This window comes from Chrysemys picta, chromosome 1, assembly GCF_011386835.1.
Source record: "Chrysemys picta bellii isolate R12L10 chromosome 1, ASM1138683v2, whole genome shotgun sequence".
Lineage (NCBI taxonomy): Eukaryota > Metazoa > Chordata > Testudines > Emydidae > Chrysemys > Chrysemys picta.
Window position 1 is genome coordinate 144,116,765 of NC_088791.1, and position 27,960 is coordinate 144,144,724.

Below are 27,960 nucleotides of genomic sequence, written 5' to 3' on the forward strand. Positions count from 1 at the left end.
TTATTATGGGATGCCAGGTTGGGCAGTGAGTGTGTGATATTATGGGATATCTTAACAAGGAAGGGGGATTATTGTAGGATGTCTGGGTGAGGGAGGGGGAATGGGGTGGGGAGGAGGGAGTATTATGGGATGCTTGGGGCTGAGAGTGGATGTCAGTGTGTGGGGGAGAATGCAATTATGGGATGTCTCAGTGAGGGAGGGTGATAGTGAGGGAGGGAGGTGGCATGTTTTAGCAAAGGATTAGTATTATGGGATGTTTGAGTGAGGGGTGAGTGTGTGGGGAATATTATGGGATGTTTCTTAGAGGGAGGATTGTATTATGGGATGTTCCTGATGGGAGGGGTAATTATTATGGGATGCTGGGCCGGCCAGTGAGTAGGGAGTTCTGAAGGGAGGGCAAGTATTATGGGATGTCTCAGTTGGGGGGTTGCCAGGGTGACGGGGGCGGACCCATTGCCGAGGTGTCGGGACATATTATGGGCTGGAAGCGGGAGTGGGGAGGGGCCTGGCCGGGTTTTTTCCCCTTTAAGAGGTGGTGCCGGAGCCGGGGCCATTTTCCCTTCAGCGGTGGCAGCGAGAGCCGAGGAGCCGGGGGGCGAGCTGGGTGAGGCGAGGGGCAGAGACCGGACACGACCCCTAAATTGCTTTAAAGGGCAGGACGCGGGGGCTGCACCCCCTCATGTCGCCGACCCCAGTCCTGTCGTCGCCGCCGAGCCCCCCGGGAGCTGCCCTTCCCCGGGTCCCGGGGGCGCCGACCTCGGCCCGGCCGCCGTGCGTCCCCGCTGGGCACAGGGCAGCCGCTGTGCCTGGGACCCTCCTGCTTCGGAGCCGCCTCGCACCAGCGACCGGCCCGGCTCGCCCCCCTGCTGCCCCCGGGGAATGGCCCCGCCCGCTGGGACTGGCCGAGCGCCCTGAGCCGCAGCTGCGCCCGCCCCCCACGAGGGGCAGGGGTGGCCGCGTGCTGCTGGGCTCCCCCCGCGTGTGTGTGCGCGGGGGGGGGGGGGGGGCAGGCTCGCCGGGAGCCCGCGCGGTGCATGCCAGGGGCTCGCGGTGCCTTTGTTTTCTCTGCGTGAAATCGGGGGGCCTCTGTCAGTCTCCCGGGGGCGTGGTGGGGCTTCTTGAACGGGCGTGTGTACATTGTCCTGCCCCGCCGGCTCCGTGAGGCGGGTGGGATGTGAATCCTCCGGGTACTAAAAATGCTTTTTTTTTGGTGGGGACCCTAAATGCACGTCTCGAATATGGGAAATGTTCGGGGGGGGGGGTGCGATGCTGGTCTCTCGCACCGCTAGGGGTTTGTCTTCGTTGGAGTATTTACTTCATGAATTGATCGCCAGTTCAAGACAGCGAACACTTTGTTTGTGAAGGCGAGTTTGGCTGTTCCCCAAACACTTGTTCCATGCTGCACCCGCTTGTCGCTCAGACATGGCTGGCTCCCTAGAGATGTAAACCACCAAAGTTTGGGGAGCGTCAAGAGTAGCTTTGACAAAGGTTTTAACGATCTCGAATTAAATTGCGACCGGTTACCTAAAAGTCACAAAACTCCACTTTGCTATACTCTACAGCACTGGTACCAGTCTGGCATCATATTGCAAGGGTTTGGACGCTGTTACCATCAGACCGCCATTTGGTGGCCCTTTGCATGAAATGAATTTATGACACAGTTTAATTCCCAGTAGCTACAACACCACCCTCATCAGGACCCTAAACTAGTGCCTAGTCTCAGCATTTCCATGCTTCCCTACTCAGCCCTTATGTCAGGGGCTGCACATTTCTAAGTTCACTACAGATGTGCATTGGGCAGGACTATTGCATGGGAATGTGGGTTCATGATGATTATCATAGTTAACTTTTTTTGTGTTTTTAACAACATACTGGTCTGACTGGCAGGAAGGAGACAAAGCTGCAAAAGCTGTCTGAGCCCAAGTACCCCGATTTGGAGGACATGGCATCGGGCATTGGATCCCCATCACTTTGTTCTGCTGGCAGTGATGATGAGGAGATGGAAATCCTGCTGAATAACAGCATCCCTCAGCACCCAGGTATAGATGGCATTGTAGGATGGCTGTGACTAGCAGTATGTAAAAGGGAGTGGTAGTGGGGCTGTTCTATTGAATGGGTGCTGCATGTAAAATACAATGTGCAGGGAGAAGTTTTGTTTCGTTAGGAGCCCAGGTGATTAGAATATTTGGGTCTCTTTATTGTGTCCTTTTTAAAAGCTGTGGTCCACACACTATAGTGAGGTAGAACTGGATTTATTCCAAACTAGTGCAGGCTGTTGGAGGTCCTTGGGGCAGGGAGTCTGGTTTTAATGGGGCATCTGAGTGCCTGCAAGGTATATGTACCATGGCTGGGAGCAGGAACAGTATGTGAGAGGGCAAGGTGTCTGGCTTCCTCTCATCCATCTGGGAGCTCAGACCTGCTGACAGTCCAGAGCTGACTGCCTTGGGCTATTGCATGACCCACTTTCTGTCTTCACCACACCCTACTCTCCAAGCTTCCCATGGATCATTCTACGCTGTTCACCTTAGCCCTGTTCTTGTGTTTTGTGTCAGTAGCTTTATTACCTGTGCAGTTCTCTTAGTACAGCAGTTCTCAACCAGGAGTCCGGGGCCCCAGGGGGCTGTGAGCAGGTTTCAGAGGGTCTGCCAAGCAAGGCTGGTATTAAGACTTGCCCAGGGCAGAAAGTTGAAGCCTCGCTGTGTGGGGCAGAAGTCCTAGGGCCCTGAGTCCTGCCCCCTGGGCTGAAGCTGAAGCCTGATCAAATTAACTTTGCGGGGCCCCTTGTGGCATGGGGCTCCTGGCAATTGCCCTGCTTATTACCCCTAATGCTGGTCCGGACTTCTATATGCAGAAAAATGGTGGTTGTGGCATGGGTGGGCCATGGAGGTTTTTATAGCATGTTGGGGAGGCCTCAGAAAGAAAAATGTTGAGAATCGTTCCCTTAATATTTTCCTCTTCAGGCCTCATACCTGATTTTCACTATAACTGCAGTCTCTGTGTGGAGAATGGGAATGAAGTTAGAGCTTTGGAGATTGAGAGTCAACTCTCAAGTTCTATTCCCAGTTCTATTGCTGACTTGTATGGATGTACAACTCATTTTGCCACTCTGTAAAATAGGACTTCTAGAAAGGAGCTCTAGAATCATCCCCCCCCACTTAGACTCCCTGCCCCAGTCACTTAAGTTAGTTGGTTCTCAACCAGGGGTATGCGTACCCTTAGGGTAGACAGAGGTCTTCCATGGGGTATGGCAGCTCACCTAGATATTTGCCTAGTTTTACAGCCGGCTACATAAAAAGCACAAGCAAAATCAGTTACGAACTAAAATTTCATACAAAGACTTGTTTGTGCTGCTCTATATACTAGACACTGAAATGTAAGTACAATATTTATATTCCAGCTGATTTATTTTATATGTATATGGTAAAATGAGAAAGTCAGCAATTTTTCAGTACTAGTGTGCTATGACATTTTTGTATTTTCATGTCTGATTTTGTAAGTATGTAGTTTTTAAGTGAGGTGAAACTTGGGGGTACATAAAACAGATCATACCCCTGAAAGGGGTACAGTAGTCGGGAAAGGTTGAGAGCCACTGACTTAAGTCACTGGGAATTTAAGAGCTTCAGGAAATGTACTGGGTGAAATCGAGGCGGGGGGGGGCGGGCTGACAGAGCCCTAAAATCAGAACTGGTTGGAAGGGAAGGATTTGGTACCTGTCCTGGTAGATAAGATACAGGCAAATATTGCTGGAAGGGGATATATTTGTGTCCATTGTGAATATGGACCTCATCCCGAGCACATTCCCCTGTGCCCCTTGTTCTCTGGTGGCTGCATCTGCTTTGAGCTGTGGCTTCTCCCATCCTGCCTCGCTTCTGTGGTCAGGAGGCCATTTTCCCCTGGAGGGAGAATGAGTAACTCTCACTCTGTAATGGGTGGGGTGGTTGGGGACGGGAGAGAGGGTGAATGGTTGGGCTGCTGTGGATCCAGTCACAAAGGAAAGGGCTGTCTGGCTGTCCATTCCTCTCTGGGCTTTGTGTGGGAAGGAGGGGGAGAGAACACAGATGGGAGTGTGTTTTTGTGGGTGGGGGAGAGTTGGCATGCATTACAACAGTGAGGGACTGAGCGTGCTGACTGTGGTGCTGGAAAGCTATGCTTGTGGGCTGGCTGCTGAGGCAGGGATCTGGTGAGTGAGTTGCCCTGAACAGAAGCTGCCCAGGTGGGAGGGGAAGAGCAAGTTGCAACTGACTGTTTTGTTCCTTGCTTGCCACCGTAGGGCCCCTGTGCTGTAGAGGTTTCTTCTGGGGACCCTGGGATAGAGCCCATGCCCTCATCCCTGATCAGCTGGTTCTCTTGAGCTTTCTGCTACACTCTCACGCTGCCTATTCCAAAGACCAGCTGGGGGCTTCTTGTCTTGCTCTTTTCCTCCCTTACCAATTAGGACTGCTCACATCTCTGACTGCTGATTCCTCTGCATGTGGCCAGTAATTCCTAACTCCATTTTTGCTATGCTTGCTGGGCTAAGGAAATTCCTAACCTGTTAAATAACATGTGTGGCTTTGCTTGGAGAAGGAGCAGTGGGCTAACTAGGGTAGATAGTGATGTGGGAGGTATGGGCGTCTAAGGGCTTTTGATTTTGCCCTCTTCAGTATGGTATGATCAGTCTGTTACTGGACACTGTTAGACAGGGCTAAGATGAATGTGTGGGTTTGAATGTGTGTACCAAGGAGTTGAAGCAGTTGAGTTGTGTGGGGAGTTGGGGTATGCTGTGATGCAGCACTCCTGGATTGTGTAGCATGGCCCAGAGGGCATGATGGTGGTGCTTTGGTATATATCAGTACTTCCTAATTCTGCTCTCCCCTACCTACGCATCCCCCTCCAGAGCCTGAAGAAGAGCCAGAGGAAGAGCTGCTATCAGAGGCTGAAACTCCCAAAATCAAGAAGAAAAAGAAGCCCAAGAAGCTGAAGGAACCAAAAGTGCCCAAACTTAGCAAGCGCCAGAAAAAGGAGGTGAGGAATGGAGGGCTGAGTGTGAGGGGATATTCTGCCATGGAACAGGCTCTGAAGACTGGACACATAGGCAGTCATTCCTGTTACTGCCTCAGGCTGTGCAGCGACCCCTAGTTTGAGCCCCCTGGAGTGTGGGGGAAGGTGTTGCGAGTACTTCTCTCAGGTCTCTTCTCACAGCTGCCTGATCTTCTCTCTTCCCCCTTTCCTCCAGCTAGGGGACAGCTCTGGTGAGGGGAATGAGTTTGTGGAGGAGGAAGAGGAGGCGCTGCACTCAGACAGTGAGGGCAGTGACTACACCCCTGGGAGGAAGAAGAAGAAGAAATTAGGGCCCAAGAAAGAAAAGAAAAACAAAGCCAAGCGCAAGGAGGAGGAGGAGGAAGAAGAGGAAGATGATGACTCAAAGGTGAGAGGTTGCCCCATTGCCCCACTCTGTCTCCTAGATCTGACCTGGAGAGACCATCACATTGCTCCCTTACAATGGCACATGGGTGCTGTCCTGCTTGTTCTTCCCTCTGTCCTCTAGACTTGGCCCATATGGGCCATATTCCCAAATTACTTTCCCCTCACCCCTAGACCTTGAGGGGGAATCCCCTGACCCAGAGTTGTCATTTCCCTTCTCCTCTCCCCCGCCCCGCCCCGCCCCGCCCTCCAGACTGATGGGCTCGCCTGCAGTATATAGAGGCTAAACCCCTTTTCATTGTGTCTGGTCACTCTGGGACCCTTTGCATAGGAACCCAAATCGTCTGCTCAGCTCCTGGAAGACTGGGGTATGGAGGACATTGATCATATCTTCACAGAGGAGGATTACCGCACTCTCACCAACTACAAGGCTTTCAGCCAGTTTGTCAGGTAAGTTTTGGGCCTCTGGAGCAGAAGGGAAACAGGACAAAATATCCTTGTTCCCTGGACCTCAAAGCATTTTAGACACTAAATGGCCACCATTTGGTGACAAGAAGAACAGGAGTACTTGTGGCACCTTAGAGACTAACAAATTTATTAGAGCATAAGCTTTCGTGGACTACAGCCCACTTCTTCGGATGCATATAGAATGGAACATATATTGAGGAGATATATATACACACATACAGAGAGCATAAACAGGTGGGAGTTGTCTTACCAACTCTGAGAGGCCAATTAATTAAGAGGAAAAAAAACTATTGAAGTGATAATCAAGCTAGCCCAGTACAGACAGTTAAGAAGTGTGAGAATACTTACAAGGGGAGATAGATTCAATGTTTGTAATGGCTCAGCCATTCCCAGTCCTTATTCAAACCGGAGTTGATTGTGTCTAGTTTGCATATCAATTCTAGCTCAGCAGTTTCTCGTTGGAGTCTGTTTTTGAAGTTTTTCTGTTGTAATATAGCCACCCGCAGGTCTGTCACTGAATGACCAGACAGGTTAAAGTGTTCTCCCACTGGTTTTTGAGTATTTTGATTCCTGATGTCAGATTTGTGTCCATTAATTCTTTTGCGTAGAGACTGGTAAGACAACTCCCACCTGTTTATGCTCTCTGTATGTGTGTATATATATCTCCTCAATATATGTTCCATTCTATATGCATCCGAAGAAGTGGGCTGTAATCCATGAAAGCTTATGCTCTAATAAATTTGTTAGTCTCTAAGGTGCCACAAGTACTCCTGTTCTTCTTTTTGCGGATACAGACTAACACGGCTGCTACTCTGAAACCTGTCATTTGGTGACAGTTACCCCCAGGGCAAGGGGAATGGAGACAACAGTAAAGTGATTGGTCCCATGGTTTTGCTGTTGGTTGTAAAGCTGGGACACAAGTCCATATCTTCAGGCCCCCTTCTGCTCTAATGTAGACATCATTCCTCTCCCAGAGCCAGAAATATTTCCCTCCTCAGGAGGATGGCAGCAGCTAGTAACCCTGGGGTTAAGCTGGATTGTAGTTCTTGGGATGGGGGGGATCCAGTATCCATGTCCGTTCAGTAACACTCCCTCTTTGCCCCCACACAGGCCACTCATAGCTGCCAAGAATCCTAAGATAGCTGTCTCAAAGATGATGATGGTGCTGGGGGCCAAGTGGCGGGAGTTCAGCACTAACAACCCCTTCAAAGGCAGTTCAGGGGCCTCTGTGGCAGCTGCAGCGGCTGCGGCTGTGGCTGTGGTAGAGAGCATGGTGGCCAACGTGGATGCTGTCCTTCCCCAGCCCCCTGCTGATGTGCCACTACGTAAGGCCAAGACCAAGGAGGGCAAAGGTGAGATGAAAAACCAGGATGAGAGGTGGAATGTGGTAGCTAGAGAATGGTGATCCTCTATCTCACAATCTCCCTTACTCATAGGGCCTAATGCCCGGCGGAAGCCCAAGGCCAGTCCTCGTGTTCCTGACATCAAGAAACCCAAAACCAAGAAGGTGGCTCCTCTGAAAATCAAACTGGGAGGATTTAGCTCCAAGCGTAAGAGATCATCAGTGAGTTGACTGTTCTTCCCTTTTCTCCCCATTGGGGATACTGATAAACTGATGATACCAGGAACTTGCAGTTGACCAGTGCCACGCTTCCCAACATGCAATGCATGAGGATGGTCCAAGGATGCAGGAGGCTGGTAAACCATAGCTGCTTGACTCACCATACTTTCTTCCTGCATTCCCTAGAGTGAAGATGAGGATCTGGATGTGGAATCAGACTTTGATGATGCTAGCATCAATAGCTACTCTGTTTCAGATGGATCCACTAGCCGCAGCAGCCGCAGCCGCAAGAAACTCAAGGCTGGAAAAAGGAAAAAGAAAGGTATCCAAGTACAGTGCTCAGCTTCGGATGAAGCACAACTAAGGGGATCAGGGGGGAGATGTGAGAATTGTCTGCTGTTAGTGTCTAAGGACTCAATTCTCCTGTCTAGGGGTTTAGTTTAGAGAGAGCTCAGGGTGGAAGAACTATTGGAATGGGGTAAGACTGCTGAAAGGGAAGGGAACTTGTGAGTCTCACCCACAGTTAGCACTGAAGAGTTGAATTCCTGAGGAAGGGACTGAGAAGCAATCCTGCCTTGGGTCCCATAGGTAGAATAAGACATGAAGGGACTCATACAATTATTGCAGTTGGCAACAGCTGCTTTTCTGCCCTGTCCTTGGTTTCTGTTGCCACTCACCTTGACTGTTGTGGAGCAAGAGCTGCCTGCCCCTGCCTTTTTTTTGTCTGGATCTGGAGCAATGTCTCTATTCCTATGTAGCCTTTTGGTGTGGCGGGGTATCCCCACTGCTGCGGGAAGGAATTCTACCAGTGCCAATGGCTTCCAATGATGTGTAACTGTCACCACCACCCTCTCCAGGTGAGGACGACTCCACAGTTCCTGTGGATGGCTATGAGACAGATCACCAGGACTACTGTGAGGTGTGTCAGCAGGGAGGAGAAATCATCCTGTGTGACACCTGTCCCCGTGCCTACCACATGGTCTGCCTGGACCCAGACATGGAGAAAGCCCCAGAGGGCAAATGGAGCTGCCCACACTGTGTGAGTACAAGATTTTATACACCCAAGGGAAGAACCATGGAGGAAGGGGGTTCTGTACTCCCTGTTTCTGCAGAAGGCTAAGTTGAAAAGATGGTGGGAGGCTGGGGGCATCAGGAAGATGGGGGTTTTGTATACCCTGGGCTAATAGTTTTCTTCTCTCCTGTAGGAGAAGGAGGGGATCCAGTGGGAGGCAAAGGAGGATAACTCTGAAGGCGAGGAGATCCTGGAGGATGTTGTGGGAGACCCTGAAGAGGAGGATGATCACCACATGGAGTTCTGCCGGGTCTGCAAGGATGGAGGGGAACTGCTCTGCTGTGATGCCTGTCCCTCTTCCTACCACATTCACTGTCTAAATCCCCCACTGCCAGAGATTCCTAATGGGGAATGGCTATGCCCTCGCTGCACTGTGAGTCTCTGCTACCCCCATTTGACCCAGCTCCATAGGGAGTGGTATCCCTCTCTGTCTCAGGGATGTGTAGTTCCCTCAGGGATGTAACTGCTCTTCTAGCTTGCCCATTTCTTTCTGTCTTTATTTGTTTGGGGCCTTTCTCCTCCAGCCTTACAGTGCCTCATAGCTTGGTTACCTTATTTAGACTTCAGAAAGGGGCTCTGTGGTCATGGGTCCCAGTGTTGTGCAGACTTATGCTACCATGTGCAAAATGGTTCCATGGACATGGCTCCAGGGACCTGAGGCTCCAACTTTCCTGGACCCCTGAACATGTCTGAGAACAAAGGCTATGGTTTAAACTATTCAATCCTAAAGTATTAGAGCTGACAAAAATTGTTCATTTAGCTAAGTTCATTATCAGTAGGGCATAGGTGCTGGAACTGGGGGTGCTGCAGCACCCCCTGGCTTGAAATGGTTTCCATTATATACAGGCTTTATAGTTTGGTTCAATGGCTCTCAGCACCCCCACTATACAAATTGTTCCAGCACCCTGCAGTGGGGTGTGAATTATCTATGTGGGCTGCAGATTTGGTGGCATATGCAGAGGCCTCACATTCCAGAACAGAGCTGGGATAGACTGCCACAAGATATCACTAAGAAAATAATTTAAAAGGGTGTTAAATGTATATGTGGCTATTGAGAACATCCACAGTGAGAAATATAAAAGTTCTCCTGCTTCAGTGCATATTCCAACCTCTGACCGGTTAGGAAGAAACTTCCTTTGTGTCGGTTTTTCCATAATTGTCCTCTAGCCATCTGGCAGGATACTGGACTAAGTGGACCCTGGGATGATCCAGTCCAGTAGTTTGTTTTCCATATAGAATCTATATGGATTTGTATGGCTCGAAGACATCTCCCACAAGAATCAGCAGGAGGGCCGGACCTGTCCCCCCGCCTGCCCCAGGAACATTGCACTCTGCTAAGGGCTCCTCTGTCCTAGAATCATAGAATCTCAGGGTTGGAAGGGACCTCAGGAGGTCATCTAGTCCAACCCCCTGCTCAAAGCAGGACCAATTCCCAACTAAATCATCCCAGCCAGGGCTTTGTCAAGCCGGGCCTTAAAAACCTTTAAAGAAGGAGATTCCACCACCTTCCTAGGTAACCCATTCCAGTGCTTCACCACCCTCCGAGAGGAAAAACTTTTTCCAAATATCCAACCTAAACCACCCCCACTGCAACTTGAGACCATTACTCCTTGTTCTGTCATCTGGTACCACTGAAAACAGTCTAAATCCATCCTCTTTGGAACCCCCTTTCAGGTAGTTGAAAGCAGCTATCAAATCCCCCCTCATTCTTCTCTTCTGCAGACTAAAACAATCCCAGTTCCCTCAGTCTCTCCTCATAAGTCATGTGTTCCAGCCCCCTAATCCTTTTTGATGCCCTCTGCTGGACTTACCAATTTTTCCACACCCTTCTTGTAGTGTGGGCCCAAAACTGGACACAGTACTCCAGATGAGGCCTCACCAATGTCAAATAGAGGGGAAAGATCACGTCCCTTGATCTGCTGGCAGTGCCTCTACTTATACAGCCCAAAATGCTGTTAGCTGCCTTGGCAACAAGGGCACACTCTCAACTCATCCAGCTTCTTGTCCACTGTAACCCCTAAGTCCTTTTCTGCAGCACTGCTGCCTAGCCATTCAGTCCCTAGTCTGTAGCAGTGCATGGGATTCTTCTGTCCTAAGCGCAGGACTCTGCGCTTGTCCTTGTTGAACCTCATCAGGTTTCTTTTGGCCCAATCCTCTAGTTTGTCTAGGTCCCTCTGTATCTTGTCTCTACCCTCCAGCGTATCTACCACTCCTCCCAGTTTCGTGTCATCTGCACACTTGCTGAGGGTGCAGTCCATGCCATCCTCCAGATCATTAATGAAGATATGGGGGGGGGGAAGCCCCAGGACTGACCCTTGGGGCACACTGCTTGATACCGGCTGCCAACTAGACATGGAGCCATTGATCACTACCCATTGTCCTGGAAAAATGACAAATTGGCAAAAGTTCAGAAAAATGCTGGGGGGAAGTTGGGGTTGTTTGTATTAAATTCTGGCATAACCACCTCTGTCTCACTTCTCCAGTGCCCATCTCTGAAGGGGAAGGTGCAGAAGATCTTGATCTGGAAGTGGGGCCAGCCCCCACTACCCACACCAGTGCCCCGACCAGCTGATGCAGACCCTAACACTCCCTCCCCCAAACCCCTGGAGGGCCGGCCTGAGCGGCAGTTCTTCGTCAAATGGCAGGGCATGTCCTATTGGCACTGTTCATGGGTGTCTGAGCTGCAGGTTAGTGGGCTCTTGGCTTGCCTAGGGAGTGGACCACTACCTTTGTGAGGTGGGAGGGATGTGTGATGCCACTCTAACCATATATGTCTGTTCTGGCTCCAGCTGGAGCTGCACTGCCAAGTGATGTTCCGAAATTACCAACGCAAGAATGATATGGATGAGCCACCCTCAGGGGACTTTGGTGGTGAGGAGGAGAAGAGCCGCAAGCGAAAGAACAAGGACCCCAAGTTTGCTGAGATGGAGGAGCGCTTCTATCGCTATGGGATCAAGCCTGAGTGGATGATGATCCACCGGATCCTCAACCACAGGTGAGGGAGGGAGCAAGGATTTGTCACAGCAAGATCCAGTGGATTCCAGCCTACAGAGATAGTGGGGGGGCTTTCTCAAGAGTGTCAAGCATGACTAAGGGGACGGAATAGGATCCACTGAATTCTCCATCACGGGAGGGGAGGACCTATTGTGATAAGATCCATTGAGACCCTAACCACAAATATTGGTCACGCTTGGCAGAAAGAAGGTGGATCATCCACTATAGATAAAGGCAGGGTTCCTTTTATGATGGGATCAACTGGATCCTTTTTTGTAGGAAAGGGTGGGATTGGAGATTTGATTTCAATTATGCTGGGGATTATGGACATAGCTGCTCTCTTACCCTTACCCCTTCTGTTTCCTACCTTCCTTCCTTCCCCCATGTGCAAGGGGTGGGCTGGGTGAAGGCTGGTTCCCACGCTTGAGATTTATTGTTCTCTCTCTGCAGTGTGGATAAGAAGGGGAATGTCCACTATCTGATTAAATGGAGGGACCTGCCCTATGACCAGGCCTCCTGGGAGAGTGAGGATGTGGAGGTGCAGGACTATGACCTCTACAAACAGGCCTACTGGAATCACAGGTAAGGAGGTGGGGTGGGGGATCTTCCTGAACTGCAGGATTGGTAGGATGAAGGGGATCAAGGAATCCTTCTGCCCCTACTGACTCCTTTTCCTTAAAGCAGTGGCCCTGTGCCTGCCTTGCAGTGTGTTTCAGGGTTGGCTCGTCTCTTGGCCACTTTGGATGATTATCCTCCTTGCTATTTGCAGCCCCTCCTCATTTGGTGTCTCCTGCAAATTCCATTCAACTCACATAGCCCCACCCACACCCAAAGAATATCTTTATACAGGGAGCTGATGAGAGGTGAAGAGGGTCGGCCTGGCAAGAAGATAAAGAAGGTGAAGATGCGGAAGCTGGAAAGACCCCCAGACACACCCACGGTGGATGTAAGTTACTGCTCCCTGTTAGGGAGGCGAGTGGGTTCTGGGATGTGTGGGATACCTGCATCTACAGGGGAAGAGTGTGAAGCATGTTTCTTTCACTCCCACTAGTGATGCCAGCTGGTGCATCTGACTCTTACACATCAGTAAATTACTAAGCTGAAGGCAGAAGGATACGGTCTCCAGAGAGCCCCCTTATTGGGTTAAAGAGGAAGGGAAGAGGATACAGAACCTTCAAACTTAGTTTTACCTTGCCATTTGGGGAGGGGCACTGGCTGACTTGTCATAGGGAGGGTTTGGTTTCCAAAGTTGAGCTCTTCAGATGGGATGCCATTCAGGGCCAGTTGAGACACATGGCATGGGGGCTTGTCCTGCCACTGTCTCAACTGTGCCTGAACTAGGGAGGCATAAGCTGGAGCCCAGTGCATAGGAAACAGAAGTCTTGGTGGCTGATTTTTGTCTGATTGGTGCAAAGGGACTCAACATTTTTCTCCTTCTACTATAGCCAACGGTGAAGTATGACCGGCAGCCAGAGTACCTTGATGTAACAGGAGGGACATTGCACCCCTATCAGCTGGAGGGGCTGAACTGGTTGCGCTTCTCCTGGGCCCAGGGCACAGACACAATCTTGGCTGATGAAATGGGGCTGGGCAAGACAGTGCAGACAGCTGTGTTCCTGTACTCTCTGTACAAAGAGGTGAGGATCAAAAGTGGCTGAGGATATGCACATATCTGTGGGAATGCTCTCTTGCCCTGGTGGGATGCAGTTCTGTAACACTCCTGATGACTCTGTCCCCAGGGCCACTCAAAGGGACCCTTTCTGGTGAGTGCCCCACTCTCCACAATTATCAACTGGGAGCGGGAGTTTGAGATGTGGGCTCCAGACATGTATGTGGTGACCTACGTTGGGGACAAGGACAGCCGGGCCATCATCCGGGAGAATGAGTTCTCCTTTGAGGACAATGCCATACGTGGGGGCAAGAAGGCATCCAGGATGAAGGTAAAGAGCCTGAAATTGATTCCAGTTAAACCCCAGTTACAGCATGCTGGCTCATTTCTGAGAGTTGAGAATTCAGGAATATGAGGACTCTAGAAACCCGGTTCTGATCTGGGCTGTGAAAGTGGTTGCTAATTGAGGGCTGGTGGGCAATCCTCTGTGAAATAAGTTCTCCATCAGATTCCTGGTAGGACAGGTGCTGCTCGTGTTGTAGACATTTCCACTCCAAGTTCAGTAGTAAATAAGGGAGGTTGTGACTAGGGCTTCCTGGATCTGTCATTGACTCACTGTGTGACCTTAAGCAAGTCCCTTCTCTCTGCCTCCATTTCCCCATCTGTGAGGTGGATGACACTGACCTTACTTTGTAAAGGAATTTGAGATCTATAGCACTAGATAAGAGCGAAATAGTAAACTCAGAGACTGAAGCTCTGACTCCATGTAGAGCCATTGACAGGGCCAGTTCCTCTGACATTCGTGCAACCTGACTGAAAATTCCCCCTCTCCTCTTCCCCCCCCCCCCCTTGCCCCCTTTCCCTGATAAAGAACCTTCCTTACCACAGCTGTTAGTTTCTGCAGCATTCCAGCTTTCCCAGTAAATAACCTCTTGAACATTCTAATTGAAAAGAGCCTTTAAACTGACTGCTTGCTTGCCAAGCCTACAGACAGGCAGCTTGGTAGGGGTGATGTTGCTGCTCAAAGCTTCCACAGCAGTATAGGGAAGCTTGGATTCCTCTGCTTTCACTGTGAGTGGCAGTGAAAATGAGAACCATGTTGACAACTACTTCTCCTCCATGAAGCTCCAGGCAGCATTGAAACAATTTCAACTAATCAGAGTTGTATGGAATGGATTTAGTTCTCTGGCCATATCATTCTCACCCCGCCCCTCCAAGTTCTTCTTTAGTAATTGTCCATTTCCCTAGCATTCTCCTTCCCTCTCTTCACCCATTTCTAAACAGTAGACTCTTCTGGAATGAGGCCTGGCCTCCTTAAACATTAACTTGTGGAGGAGAATCCTGTATCTAACTGACCGTGGCTGCTAAGGAGGTAAAATGGATTTGTCCAAGTTGGAACTACCTCAGTGCCTGATATTAACACCTTGACTCTTGAAGCCTTGAATGATAATGAATGGTCAGGGCAGCCTGATGCAGAGGCAGGTCCTCCTCTTGCTGCTTTGGCCTGGGGCTGTACCTATACTTCCCTGTTCCCCTATGGCTAAACTCTCTCATTTTTCCTTGCAGAAGGAAGCATCTGTGAAGTTCCATGTGCTGCTCACCTCCTATGAACTGATCACAATTGATATGGCCATTCTGGGTTCCATTGACTGGGCCTGTCTTATTGTGGATGAAGCTCACCGGCTCAAGAACAATCAATCTAAGGTACAAAAGGAGTTCTGGAGTGATGGCAGGAGGTTGAAGGGGGTGGAATTATAGGCTTTTTTTTTTTTTAAGGGCAGACCATTGTTTTAGCCTAATCTCCTGCATAATACAAGCCAGAGAATGTCACCCAGTAATTCCTGATCAAGCCCATGTTCTCAGATGAGCTGCGTAATGTCTTAGGGTACCTCTTCACTACCTGCTGTATTGGCGGGTAGCAATCGATTTATCCGGGATCGATATATCTCGTCTCGTTAAGACGTGATATATCTATCCCCGAACGCGCTCACCGTAGACTCCGGAACTCCACCAGAGTGAGCGGCGGTAGCGCAGTCAACGGGGGAGCCGCGTGGACCCCAGGTAATTTGATCCAAGATATTTTGACTTCAGCTACGCTATTCGTAGACCAGCCCTTAGACATCCAATCTTGATTTAAGGACTTCATGTGATAAAAGAATCTAACACAGGGATGGCCAAACTACAGCCCTCGAGCCACACCGTGCGGCTCGGCCCCGCTCTGGCCGGGGTGCTGGGTCAGGGGCTGCACAATGTGGCTTAGCCCTACTCCGGCCTGGGCGTAGGGTTGGGAGTGGCACCACGCGGCTCCCGGAAGCCGCAACATGGTCCCACTGTGGCTCCTATGCGCTCCAATGGATGGGGCAGCATGCAGAGCTGCCTGGCCATGCCTCCGCCTAGGAGCCAGAGAAGGGACATGCTGCTGCTTCCGGGAGCTGCTTGAGGGAAGTGCTGCTCAGAGCCTGCACTCCCTGAGCCTCTCCCCTTGCCCCAGCCCTGAGTCCCCCTCCTGCGCTCCAAACACCTCAATCCCAGCCCAGAGCACCCTCCTACACCCCAAACTCCTCATCCCCAGCCGCACCCCAGAGCCTGCACCCCAACCCCAATTTTGTAAGCATTTATGGCCTGCCATACAATTTCTATTCCCCGACGTGGCCCTCGGGCCAAAAAGTTTGCCCACCCCGATCTAACACATACCTTGCAAGATGTTCTCACGGGCTCATTGTTCAAAAACTTGTGCCTTATTTCCAGTATGAATTAACTAGCTTTGACTTATAGCCATTGGATCTTACGTCTTTGACTCTTTAATATAAAAAAAAAAAAAGCCCTCTCCTATTGGAAATCTTCTCCTTTTATGTAGGTTCTTCTAGATCATGATCAAGTCACCTCTTTACCTCTCAGCTAAGCTAAATAGATTTAGCTTCAAAGGCTTTCCTTGTAAGGCTGGGTTTTTCAACCCTTGTAGGTGTCTTCTGAATGCTTTCCAATTTTTCAACATCTCTTTTGAAGTGTGAACACTGATGTTGGACACTACTTCAATGACATTTTCATCAATGTTGCATATAGAAGTATTACTAGCTTGCCCATATCTGTTAAATATTCCTGTTCGTACAAAGGATCATGTTCGTCCTCTTAGTCACTGCATTTCACTGGGAAGCTGGTTTATTATTCACCATGACCTCCAAATCTTTATTGGTTATACTTATAGGATGGGGGACTGTTCTTTATTCCTACATGTATGACCTTCCCTTTGGGTATTTTAAAATGCATGTTTGTGCCCAGTTTACCAAGCAAGCCAGGTTGTTCTGTATGAATGATGTTCCCATGATTTACAACCCCACCAAACTGTCATCTACAAACTTAATCAGCAATTTCATATTTTCTCCCAGACAATAAAGCTATTAAATAATTGTAAACCAACAACAGATCCCTGTGGGATTCAAAAGAAATCCCCATTAGAATGACACCCTACTAACTACATTTAGAGATCTGTTTTAGACTGTTTCTGATCCATTTCAGATGGGCTACATTGACTTGTTATACTTCTAACTTTTTAATCAGTGCTATGTAGTACTAAGTGAAAGTATACTGTGTGAACAGTTACCTTTGTCAACTAAACTTAATCTCAAAGTATCAAGTCTGTCTGACATTATTTTTCATAGAACCATGTTGACTGGCATAAATACTTGTTTAATTTGGAGTACCATATCAGCATTCCCATGTTTTTGCCTGGGACTGATTGTTGGGATAACCAGTCTGTTAGCTGGGTCAACCCATTTTTACTGCTTATACATACTAGCACAACCTTAATGTTTTCCCCCCCCAGTTCTCTGGAACTTCCCTAGTATTCACAATTAATTAAAAATTGCCAGTAATAGATCTACTTGGCCAGGTCTCTTAAACTCTTTGAAAGGGAGGGAGGCTGAAGGATGGTAGGACTCCAGTTCAGGAGGAGGTAGAGTGGATATGTCAGTCTGGAGAAGGCTGGTTGGCTGGAAGGGTCTGCAGTTCAAGACACATAAAGGAAATGTGCAGCATCTGATTTGTGGGAACTTGCTGCAGCAGGGTCTCACCCAGGCGGGTCTGAGGACTGAGTATTAGGCAATGTGTGAATGAGATCAGCCTCTGACACTAGCCAGGAGGTCCAGTACGTAGGACTCTTGCACAAACTGTCCCTGTAATCTAAGATGAGCCCTGGCTTGAAGGGTTGATTCTGGAAGGAATTTTCCTCCATGGCACAGTATCTTGTGTTGGGAAGGGGGACCAGCAGACTACCTGGATGAGTCCATTGACTCCCTTCCTTTCTTTTCTTCCCCAGTTTTTCCGGGTGTTGAATGGATATTCCCTCCAGCACAAGCTACTGCTCACAGGAACCCCTCTGCAAAACAACCTAGAAGAACTGTTCCACCTGCTCAACTTCCTGACACCTGAGAGATTCCAGTATGTCTTGTAATGCAGGCCCAGACTGAGTCTGCTTCCTTGTTTCCTTCCCCCACCCTATTTGTCTCCCCATGGACCTGCATCTTCTGCCCTGAGTGCTTGTTTCTCCTGCAGTAACTTGGAAGGCTTCCTGGAAGAATTTGCAGACATTGCCAAGGAGGATCAGATCAAGAAGCTGCATGATATGCTGGGCCCACACATGCTGAGGCGCCTCAAGGCTGATGTTTTCAAGAACATGCCCTCCAAGACAGAACTCATCGTCCGGGTGGAGCTGAGCCCCATGCAGAAGTGAGCATGGGAGGGTGGAGGAGCTACTTGAGACCAACTTATGCCTTCTCTAGGTCCATATGCTTTGGACATGCTGGGTGGGATCAAGAATTCTTGCTGCTGCTGCCAGGGAGAAATAATCTTACACACTCATGTAGGAGATGGAGAGATAATGACTGACCATTGGCAGAGTATAGGTAGCGCTAGCAGGGAAGAATTGCCCAGGTAGTGCCAGGAGCTGGACTGATGCTAGCTGGTGGGGGGGGCGGGTTTATCTGCCCTTTTTATGATGGGGGCTTAGTGACTCAGATTCTCTCTTCACAGGAAATACTATAAATACATTTTGACAAGGAACTTTGAGGCACTGAATGCACGAGGTGGTGGCAACCAAGTCTCCCTGCTCAATGTGGTCATGGATCTGAAGAAATGTTGTAATCACCCCTACCTCTTTCCTGTTGCTGCTATGGTATGTTCTAGCCCCTCAATCCTCCTCTGAGCAAGGCCCCTTACCATTCACTTGGGGGTGAGCCTGAACTTCCTTGCACCTGGAGCAGCTATCCTTCCCCTTAATTTGGGCTTGAAATGTTTGTAGGCCCTTCCTTCATTTCCCTCTGCAGCCCCTGCCAAGTGGCAAGCAGAGGGAGTCTCCCTGCAGGGGCCACGAGAGGTAGGGAGGGGAAGATGCAATGAGGGAAAGGGGTGGGAAGAGAGAAAAATGGAATGGGAGTGTAGGAGTCAAACGGCAAGATACCAGTGCACAAAAGATGATGGTGCTGAGCACCACCATGGCGTGTGAGTCCGAGATCTACGGGAAAACGTGCCCCCTCTTCAATTCCACCCCCAGGAAGCTCCAAAGATGCCAAATGGGATGTATGATGGTAGTGCCCTGATCCGAGCATCTGGGAAATTGCTGCTGCTCCAGAAGATGTTGAAGAACCTCAAGGAAGGAGGCCACAGGGTGCTCATCTTCTCACAGGTAATGGGGCAGTGCCTTCCAGAGGCTGGGGACCCTGTGTGTGAGAGAGGCGGCAATCCAGTTTGGTATCTTCCTACTCAGCTTTATCTCCTTGTTCCCAGATGACTAAAATGTTGGATCTCTTGGAGGATTTTCTGGAACATGAAGGGTACAAATATGAGCGGATTGATGGTGGGATCACAGGGAACATGCGCCAGGAGGCCATTGATCGCTTCAATGGTATGGAACCCTATACACCCCACAGAAAACGAGAACCCTCCCTCACCTCACAGATGCTTGGGGCCCCACATCTGCTGCTAATCCTTAGTGCTGATCTGCAGTACATCCTGCTATGCCATTCCTAGGCCTCTGGGTTGACACTGCCTCCCTGCATGAGGGGCTGGATGTGATGAGTCTGTGGAGTTGAATCTAATGCGCATGCTCTTCCCCATCCCCTTCGCTCTCCTCCTGAAGCTCCTGGTGCTCAGCAGTTCTGCTTCCTGCTTTCCACTCGAGCTGGAGGGCTCGGTATCAACCTGGCTACAGCAGACACGGTGATCATCTATGATTCCGACTGGAATCCACACAATGACATCCAGGTAAGGCAGTAGGATTGCACTAGAGTCACTAATGGTAATAGGTGACTCTTAGAAATGAGGGGGTCGAAAGAGAGAGTGGAGGGAGGGGAGAGAAGGAAGCATATATGTGGTCAGGCAGGGGAGGGGGAGACTCCACTGTGGAGAAAGAAAGCACTAAGTGGAGAGGGGGTGGCTGGAAATGATTTGGCAGTGAAGGCTGCTCCCAAGGGGTAACCTGTAGGAAATGGAAGGGGAGAGTGAAAGATCCCAGGAAGATCAGGGCTATGTAAACAAGGTCAGATGGGTAAAGCAGTATAGTATTTGGTTTTGGGGTTGTTCTGAACACACCATCTTCCCCTCAGGCTTTCAGCCGTGCACACAGGATTGGACAGAACAAGAAAGTGATGATTTACCGTTTTGTGACACGGGCTTCAGTAGAGGAACGTATCACTCAGGTGGCGAAGAAGAAGATGATGCTAACACATCTGGTGGTGAGGCCAGGGTTGGGCTCCAAGACGGGCTCCATGTCCAAGCAGGAGCTTGATGACATCCTGAAGTTTGGGACTGAGGAGCTCTTCAAGGATGAGGCCACTGAGGGTGGTGAGTGCCTGGGTGTTGTCTAATGCACTGGTTTTCAAACTTTTTTCCCGGGGACCCAGTTGAAGAAAATTCTTGATGCCGGTGACCCAACAGAACTGGGGATGAGCGGTTTGGGGTGTGGGAGGTGCTCACCTCTGGGGCAGAGGGTTGGAGTGAGGGCTGTGGGGTGGGGCCAGGAATGAGGGGTTCAGGGTTTAGGAGAGGACTCTGGGCTGGGGCAGGGGGTTGGGGTGTGGGCCCGGGGCTGGGGATGAGGGGTTTGGGGTGCAGGAAGGACTCCGGGTTTGAGGGTAGCTGAGGGCAGGGGATTGGGACACGGGGTTGGGGTGTGAACTTACCTCCGGTGGTTCCTGGTCAGCAGCATAGCCGGGACGCAGAGGCAGGCTTCCTGGCTGTCCTGGCACTGTGGACCGTGCTGCACCCTGGAAGTGGCCAACAGCAGTTCCAGCTCCTGGGCGAAGCCGTGCATGCGGCTCTCGCCCACAGGCACTGCATCACCTCTCTTCCTTCCCCCTTCTCCCGCCCCTCTCCCCCCCGCTCACATGAGCTGGTGCTTGGGGCAGGGGCAGTGCATGGAGTTCCATGGCCCCCCTGCATAGAAGCTGGACCTGCTGCTGGCCGCTTCCAGGGCGCAGCAAGGTGTTGGAACAGGTAGGCACTAGCCTGCCTTAGCTGGGCAGCACCACCGATGGGACTTTTAACATCCCGGTCGATGGTGCTGCCCAGAGCCGCTAGGGTTCCTGGGTGCTGAGCAAGGCAACCCAGTGCCTTGCATGCCATGACCCAGTACTGGGTCGCAACCCGAACTTTGAAAAACACTGGTCTAGGGGATGCTGGCCAAGGGATGGGAGTGGGAATATTCTCTTTCCCCCCCGCCCCGCCGCCACCAAGTGAATGGCAGGAGGGCTGAATGCTGCCTCGTGGAGAGGCCTTGCGTGGCACTCTCTCAAAAGCCCCTTGAGTCTCAACACCAACTGACTGTGCTCCTCTCTCTCAGGTGATAGCAAAGAGGGTGAGGACAGCAGTGTCATCCACTACGATGACAAAGCAATTGAGCGACTACTGGACCGAAATCAGGATGAGACTGAAGACACAGAGCTGCAGGGCATGAATGAGTATCTCAGCTCCTTCAAGGTGGCCCAGTATGTGGTACGGGAAGAAGAGATGGGGGTGAGTGTCTTGCTTCTCCTGTTCCAGGGTGCAGGAGTTAAACAGGAACAGATGTGACTAGGCTGTAGACATCTGAAAGTGGTGGGGAGGGGTGAGCAGCAGGTATCTGCCCCTGTGGGGATGGGGGTTTTGAATGCATGGCTATTCTCTTATCCCTCTGTCCCTGGAGCAGGAGGAGGAGGAAGTGGAGCGGGAGATCATAAAACAAGAAGAGTCAGTGGACCCCGATTACTGGGAAAAGTTGCTGCGTCACCACTATGAGCAGCAGCAGGAGGACCTGGCTAGGAACCTGGGCAAGGGTAAACGTATCCGCAAGCAGGTCAACTACAATGATGGCTCCCAGGAGGACAGAGGTACAGAAGGGACACCCACAGGGATTTTTTGTGGGGCTGGGGAAAACAGGACCTGTAAGGATAGGGTCTGTCAGGCTCTCACGCTTTTTTTTTCTCCTTCTCCAGATTGGCAGGATGACCAGTCAGATAACCAGTCGGATTATTCAGTGGCCTCTGAGGAAGGCGATGAGGATTTTGATGAGAGATCTGAAGGTAGATGCCCCAGGAGCCTGGGCAATATTCTCTCTGGGAGGAGGCAGTCAGGACACCTTGGCTTGGGAGCTTGGTGCTCCAGTCCTTCTCCATGTAACGTAGGATGTCATGAGTGAATGTTCTCACTATGCTAGGTTGTGTACCTCTTACCTGCTTGTCTTTCTTCCAGCTGCTCGCCGGCCCAGTCGCAAAGGCCTGAGAAATGACAAAGATAAGCCCCTGCCTCCCCTTCTTGCCCGTGTGGGAGGGAACATTGAAGTAAGTGGTACCCTGGAAAGGGCCTTTGAGTCCATGTGTTTGTGCCTGGGGCTCTCACTATACCTGTCCTTTCTTTTTCCAGGTGCTGGGCTTCAATGCCCGCCAGCGCAAAGCCTTCCTTAATGCCATTATGCGCTATGGGATGCCACCCCAGGATGCCTTCACCACCCAGTGGCTTGTCCGGGACCTGCGTGGCAAGTCTGAGAAGGAGTTCAAGTGAGTCTGCATTGGGCAAGGGAAGGGAGGTGGTGGCATCTGAACCCACTGGGAAAGGGTGAGAATAGTAGCAGAGGGCTCAAGCGGTAAAAGGGGCTGCATGCTGCAGGGGCAAGAAGCCTGTTTGGGGAGGCTGAGGAGGAATAACAGAAGGGGAAACTGAACCAAGGGAAAGGAGCTCAGGAACTATCCCAGAGTATTTACGGGTCTGAGCCAGGAGACTGTTGCTTGGGTCACTGGGGACTGGGAGCCCCAGGGCATCTTTTTCCACATGTTGTTGGACCTTTAAGGCTGATCTAATACTGCTACAGGGCCTATGTCTCGCTGTTCATGCGTCACCTATGTGAGCCGGGAGCAGATGGTGCGGAGACCTTCGCAGATGGGGTCCCACGGGAGGGGCTGTCCCGCCAGCATGTCCTCACCCGCATTGGAGTCATGTCACTCATACGCAAAAAGGTGGGTGCTTAGTGGAGCAATGCTGAACTCTCCCTCCACCACACATCATCCCTTTCTCCTCAGAGGTCCTCTTATCACAGAAGCCCTGAGCTCTTGTATGCAGTGGACAAACCAGTGGCTGCTCTCTTCCTCTCCCACCCATCTTTGGGGACTCCCCAGCCTGTGATGTCTTGAGATCCCCATCTACCCTGCTTAGAGGGGCAGCTTAGTGTGATCTCTCCCATGACATGTCTGTTTCTCCACTTCCCCTGCCAGGTGCAGGAATTTGAGCATGTGAATGGGCGCTGGAGTATGCCAGAACTAGCAGAGATAGAGGAGAACAAGAAGCTTTTGCAGCCGGGCTCGCCCTCCCCCAAAACCCCCACACCCTCCACGCCAGGGGACACGCAGCCTAACACACCTGCCCCTGCACCTCCACTTGGTGAGAGCCTTCCCCTTGCATTGCCCCGTGTCCTGCCCCTACCAGTGCTGTTCCCCTCACCAGAGCTGTGGTGGGGAGGACCTGGGGGCGGACGCAGATCAACCTGCCTCTCAGGTTAGGAGGGCTGCCCCCAAAAGATGTGCATGCCCTTAAAGGCAAGAGAGAACATTGCCTTTCCCTGGGTGGGCTGGGGCCAACAGGCAATTCCTGCAGCTGTCCTGTGGGTTCTGAGGACTTTGGTCCCATTGTGGTTCAAGTTGGGTTGGAGGTCCACTTTGTGGGAGCTAAGGGAAAGGTGCACCAAATTGCAATGAAGGTCAGAGCTTACTGATGGTCTCTATTTTTATTTTTTTATTTATATACAAATATGCTGGTCTTGGGTGTGGGAGGCACAGAAGAGGGTGTGAAGGTGGAAGAAGGAGCCAGTACCAGGGAGCAAGGGGAGCCCATGGAGTCTGAGAAGGAACCCAACCTAGCTTCTGCTGAAGCAGAGGTCCCAATGGAGGTGAGTTAGTAGGTGCTTGTTTGTTTCATACTGTTACAGATATCTCCTTCTTCTTCTTCTGCTGTGCCCGTTGTTGTGGTGTTGTCCTGTCCCGTTCTCCTCCCCTGCCCGCCTGGGACAGAGCTAGATTCTGGGGATTCCTAAGAAGAATGCATCTCCTTGTTAACACTCTGTAGAGGTATGAAGGAGCCCTATTTTGTGCTCTGACACTCTGTTCTCCCACAGCTACCCTCTGTGTGGCACACTTTCACCCTGCCTTCAGCTTCTGCTGGTGGGTGGGGTTTCACAGGCTTTGTCCATACGCTGCTCCTCCTTGAGTTAACAGGGTTTCTCTCATCAGCAGTGTGCCCAGCCTGTGGAGACACCCCCACAAGAGGCAAAGTCCCCAATGAACCCCCCAGAAGCAGAGGAGAAAAAGCCTGAGGAACCAGAGGTGAAGGAGGAGCCAATGGAAATGGAAAGCAAAGGTATTAGTGGAGGTTGTTGGAAGCCCAGAACTGTGTGCAGGACCCCAGTTAGTCTCTGTACAGCTCTGGAAACATGCTATCCTCTTTTGGTCAGGGTGAGGCTTTAAACATAAATGTGATTGGGGAAACAGACCAGATTTTAGACTGAACAGTTAAACCCTCTGTAGCTACCAGACTTGATCTCATGGCTTCTATTCCCTTTTTCTCATGCAGCTGATGTGGAGAAGATTGAAGATAGAGTGTTGTCTGAGCCCTCTGCTGAACCTCCAACTATCAACCTGGATGAGAAGGGTGAGTGTGGCAGAGTACTGCCAGCCCTCTTCATTCTCCACCTTCTAGAGGGGTACCTCATGAGTGCAGCTGCTGTGATACTCTACTTTTCTCTCTAATGGGTCCCTGTGTCTGCAGAGGAGAAGAAGGAAGATGACAAGAGGGATGTGGTGATGCTGCAGAACGGGGAGATGCTGAAGGACTCTCTTGATGAGAGGCACAAGAAGGCAGTGAAGCAGCGCTTCATGTTCAACATAGCTGATGGTGGCTTCACTGGTATGAGGGGCCTCAGTGCAGCTACACTTACTCTGCCACTGCTCATCTTAGTGAAATCCATTTTGACTTTCTTTCTTTTCTCCCATTCTCAGAGTTGCATTCTCTATGGCAAAATGAAGAACGAGCAGCAACTGTCACCAAGAAAACCTACGAGATCTGGCACCGGCGCCATGACTATTGGCTCTTGGCTGGGATCATCAAGTATCCTTCCCCTGACAGAACACCCTTTTCCTTTCTGGGAGTCTGACCCATCCCCATAAAGGGGATCTTCCCAAGTGGTGACTGGAATATAGTTAGTGGGATAGCCTCATATTTACCCACCCCAACCAAGATCACCGCTCCATGTGGGGATCTTAACAGGGGTGGCTAGGATACAGTGAGCAAGATAGTCTCATCTCTTCCATCTCCCTCACACCCAATGGGATACAATCCTATTTGCCTGGAATATGTGTTCCCTTGTTTTCATTACCTTTGTTTGCCTGAGCTCCTCTATCTCAGTCATGGCTATGCCCGCTGGCAGGACATTCAGAATGATCCACGTTATGCCATCCTCAATGAACCCTTCAAGGGTGAGATGAACAGGGGCAACTTCCTGGAGATCAAGAACAAGTTCCTGGCCAGGAGGTTCAAGGTGGGAGCTGCAGAAGGAAAATTGAGGGTGTCTGCCTCTGAGACTATTTCTGATGGATAAAGAGCATTGCTGTCTTTCATGCTTGTCCACTGTTCTATTCCCTGATTGCAGGAGAACCTATGAAGTGGATTGGGAGTGCTTTAGCATCAAAGGGGTGGGATGGCTCTTTTTTTTTTTTTTTTTAAATTTCCCCCTCCCTTTCTCCACCCTCAAGCTCCTTGGTATTACAGCCCACTCAGGGTATGTCTAGACTAAGTTAAAATAATTTTAAAACATGTTTGAACACATTATAGAATTCTAGCGTAGATAGTGCATGTTGTAGTCACCCTACTACAGTAGGGCTCTAAAACAAGTTAACCAGTGCTTCAATAAAACCATTTTTCTTCTAGCCTAGCCATGCCCTTGGAGACTACACAAGAACTGGATTTGTTTTGTTTTATCTTGGTTTTGTTAGCATGCTTGTTTTTCTGATTTGAATTACTATGAAAACCTGTCCCAGACTGCTCTGCGTACTGGAAAGCAGGAAAATGGCCACTGTTCTCTTAGGAGCATTTGTTCCTGGGGTTTTGGGGGAAGAAACAGCCTGAAGGTCCTTCAGGGAACACCCACTGTGAATTTGTTCTTGTGGTCTATTTGCTCCTTCAAGGGATAAAGAGGATAAAACCGTGACGGTACCTGAGGGAACAGTCCCTGAAAAAGTGAGCTATAGTTGCATGGAGGACAGGATGCTTAGGAGATGATTTTGTTCTGGGACAGGACTAGTTCTTTGTGCACCGTGTCTAACACAGTGGGAACCTGATCCTTGACTGGCATTTCTAGACACTACCCCCAATATAAATAAGAGCCTGAGAAATGGGGCTAAGGGAAGAAGCTGCAGTAGTTCAGGCTGGAGAAGATGGGGCGGGGATGTTGGCAGAAGGTAAATCTTAGAATCTGGGGGAGTAGGAAGGTGTGATTGGTAGGCTGCTCTGCAGGTAATAACTGGAGGAGGCATGGCAAGGCTCTCATGCTTATCCTTTCTCTCTCAGCTGCTGGAGCAGGCACTGGTGATTGAGGAGCAGCTGCGGCGAGCTGCCTATCTGAACATGTCGGAAGATCCATCACACCCGTCTATGGCCCTCAATACACGTTTTGCTGAGGTGGAATGTCTGGCAGAGAGCCACCAGCACCTGTCCAAGGAGTCAATGGCTGGGAACAAGCCAGCCAATGCTGTTCTTCACAAAGGTGAGGCAGATCATACTGAGCAAAGGTGGGCTTGTTTCGTGCCGCTATCCCCCCAACCTGTTTTTCCCCCTGCCAGGGTGCCCCTTTCCCCTTCTCCTCCCCCTCTAAATCCACACCTCTTTCTCTTCCAGTTTTGAAGCAGCTGGAGGAGCTTCTGAGTGACATGAAGGCAGATGTGACTCGGCTGCCTGCCACCATTGCCCGCATCCCACCTGTGGCTGTGCGCCTCCAGATGTCTGAGCGCAACATCCTTAGTCGACTGGCCAACCGCAGCAGCGAACCTCCTCCCCCACCACCTCCCCAGCAGGTAAGCATCCTCCCCGCCCCCAGCCGGTAGAGATCCCTATCCCTCTTGGAGCTTAATCCACCCCACTCCAATCTGGTCGTTTATCGGGAGGGAGTGGGACCCACGGGAGTGTCCCAGCTGGACGGATGCTGTCAGTAAGGGCTCCTAACACACGTTCTTTCACCCCACAGGTGGCCCAGCAGCAATGAGTCCCTGGCTTGGTACTGTTGGCTTCTTGACCAAGTTGAAATGATCCTTCTTCACACTCTACCCTTCCTCTGCCTGACGTTCCTGATCGGGTGCTGTTCCCCTTGGTGGACGTTGCTGCACAGGCCTCCCTGGGGGAGAGGAGACTCCTCCCTCTGCTGCCAGCCCACACAAGCAAGGAGTGTGCCGGGGCTAGAGGGGACATGATGGACTCTGTACATAGTGACTGGAGGCCACAGCGCCACGTCCTGTTACACAGAATCCTGGCTGCACTGCTCGCTGCCTCAGCCTGAAGTTCCATGTTTTTTGTTTTAATCTTATTTTGAGTTTGTTTACTGAGATGAGTGTACAGATGAGACCAAGCAAAAGCCAGGACAGAGACACAGCTACCTCCATCAAGATCGTTTTTAATACAAAAACTGACTGGACTTGTCCACTAATAAACAGCTAAAAAAGATGAAAAAAATCTTGATAAAACTGAAAAATAAAGGTTTCCTTGTATTTTATTCTGCTGTCTTTAGTAGCTGTGCCAAGAAGTTGTGGGGAGGAAATAGCAGGAGATAAACAAGCAATCTCTGGGGGAGTGCTGCTACTTCTTTGCCCTTCTATGGCATGGCATGGCATGGGGTGGGTCCCTGGTATCCTGTAGCATAAGCCTTGTTCTGTGCTCCACAAAGACATAAAAATTGTCAGAACCTCATATGTATGCTGAGATGCTGCTACCTCCTTTCCTGCCCAATCTGTGATCAGTGCAGATCTGTGTCATTTACGTTACTGCTCAGTAACTGTCAAAGGCTGGCTACTGGCTTGGGGAGCTCATGTCCCTGATTTCTGTGCCTTTACAAATGCTGAGCAGTGTAAGTGGTCTCTTAGCACAAGGGGTATGTCTATACTACAATTAAAAACCTGCAGCTGTTCTGTGCCAGATGACTCAGGCTAAGAGGCTGTATCATTGGAGTGTAGATAGTTGGGCTCTAGGAGCCTGCAAGGTGGTTGGAGCCCAAACTGAGACCCTGAGTCAGGTGTCCCATTGTAATGTAGACATACCCAAGTGATAGTAAGAAACATAGAGCGCTTTATAGCT

The 27,960-nt window shown here is 50.5% G+C and overlaps 1 protein-coding gene and 1 non-coding gene across 7 annotated transcripts; both read left to right on the plus strand.

Moving 5' to 3' along the window:
* The first annotated feature begins 447 nt into the window (after positions 1-447).
* CHD4 (chromodomain helicase DNA binding protein 4) lies at positions 448-27,382 on the plus strand. Of its 6 annotated transcripts, none has more exons than XM_005291292.5 (40): positions 448-604; positions 1,888-2,039; positions 4,877-5,004; positions 5,216-5,407; positions 5,735-5,853; positions 6,982-7,223; positions 7,308-7,435; positions 7,619-7,754; positions 8,290-8,471; positions 8,638-8,877; positions 10,988-11,191; positions 11,294-11,499; positions 11,949-12,080; positions 12,348-12,444; positions 12,944-13,135; positions 13,238-13,438; positions 14,674-14,811; positions 17,423-17,544; positions 17,659-17,832; positions 18,136-18,277; positions 18,656-18,787; positions 18,889-19,006; positions 19,241-19,365; positions 19,707-19,944; positions 20,942-21,114; positions 21,287-21,467; positions 21,573-21,659; positions 21,829-21,917; positions 22,000-22,133; positions 22,445-22,589; positions 22,845-23,010; positions 23,406-23,515; positions 23,856-23,982; positions 24,196-24,273; positions 24,391-24,528; positions 24,621-24,729; positions 25,027-25,159; positions 26,188-26,383; positions 26,515-26,690; positions 26,861-27,382. In XM_005291292.5, exons 1-40 carry the CDS (start codon positions 477-479, stop codon positions 26,876-26,878), a joined length of 5,928 nt encoding a protein of 1,975 aa, XP_005291349.3. In that variant the 5' UTR covers positions 448-476; the 3' UTR covers positions 26,879-27,382. The 6 variants fall into 6 exon arrangements, with proteins under 6 accessions (XP_005291349.3, XP_065441913.1, XP_008172861.4 ...); XM_065585841.1 differs by having other exon boundaries at positions 23,859-23,982; XM_008174639.4 differs by having other exon boundaries at positions 21,287-21,659.
* Positions 23,038-23,180, plus strand: LOC112060496 (small Cajal body-specific RNA 11). The gene has a single exon (XR_002889788.1). It is a non-coding gene; the product is annotated as a small Cajal body-specific RNA 11 (non-coding RNA).
* Positions 27,383-27,960: the final 578 nt, after the last annotated feature.

Bases quoted from the DNA above. Each gene is read 5' to 3' on its own strand.
- CHD4 (XM_008174639.4), top strand. From the start codon at position 477: ATGGGCTGGAAGCGGGAGTGGGGAGGGGCCTGGCCGGGTTTTTTCCCC. The intron at 5,005-5,215 runs GTGAGGAATGGA...CCTTTCCTCCAG, and splicing joins GCAAGCGCCAGAAAAAGGAG to CTAGGGGACAGCTCTGGTGA. The intron at 23,011-23,405 runs GTGAGAGCCTTC...TGGGAGGCACAG, and splicing joins TGCCCCTGCACCTCCACTTG to AAGAGGGTGTGAAGGTGGAA.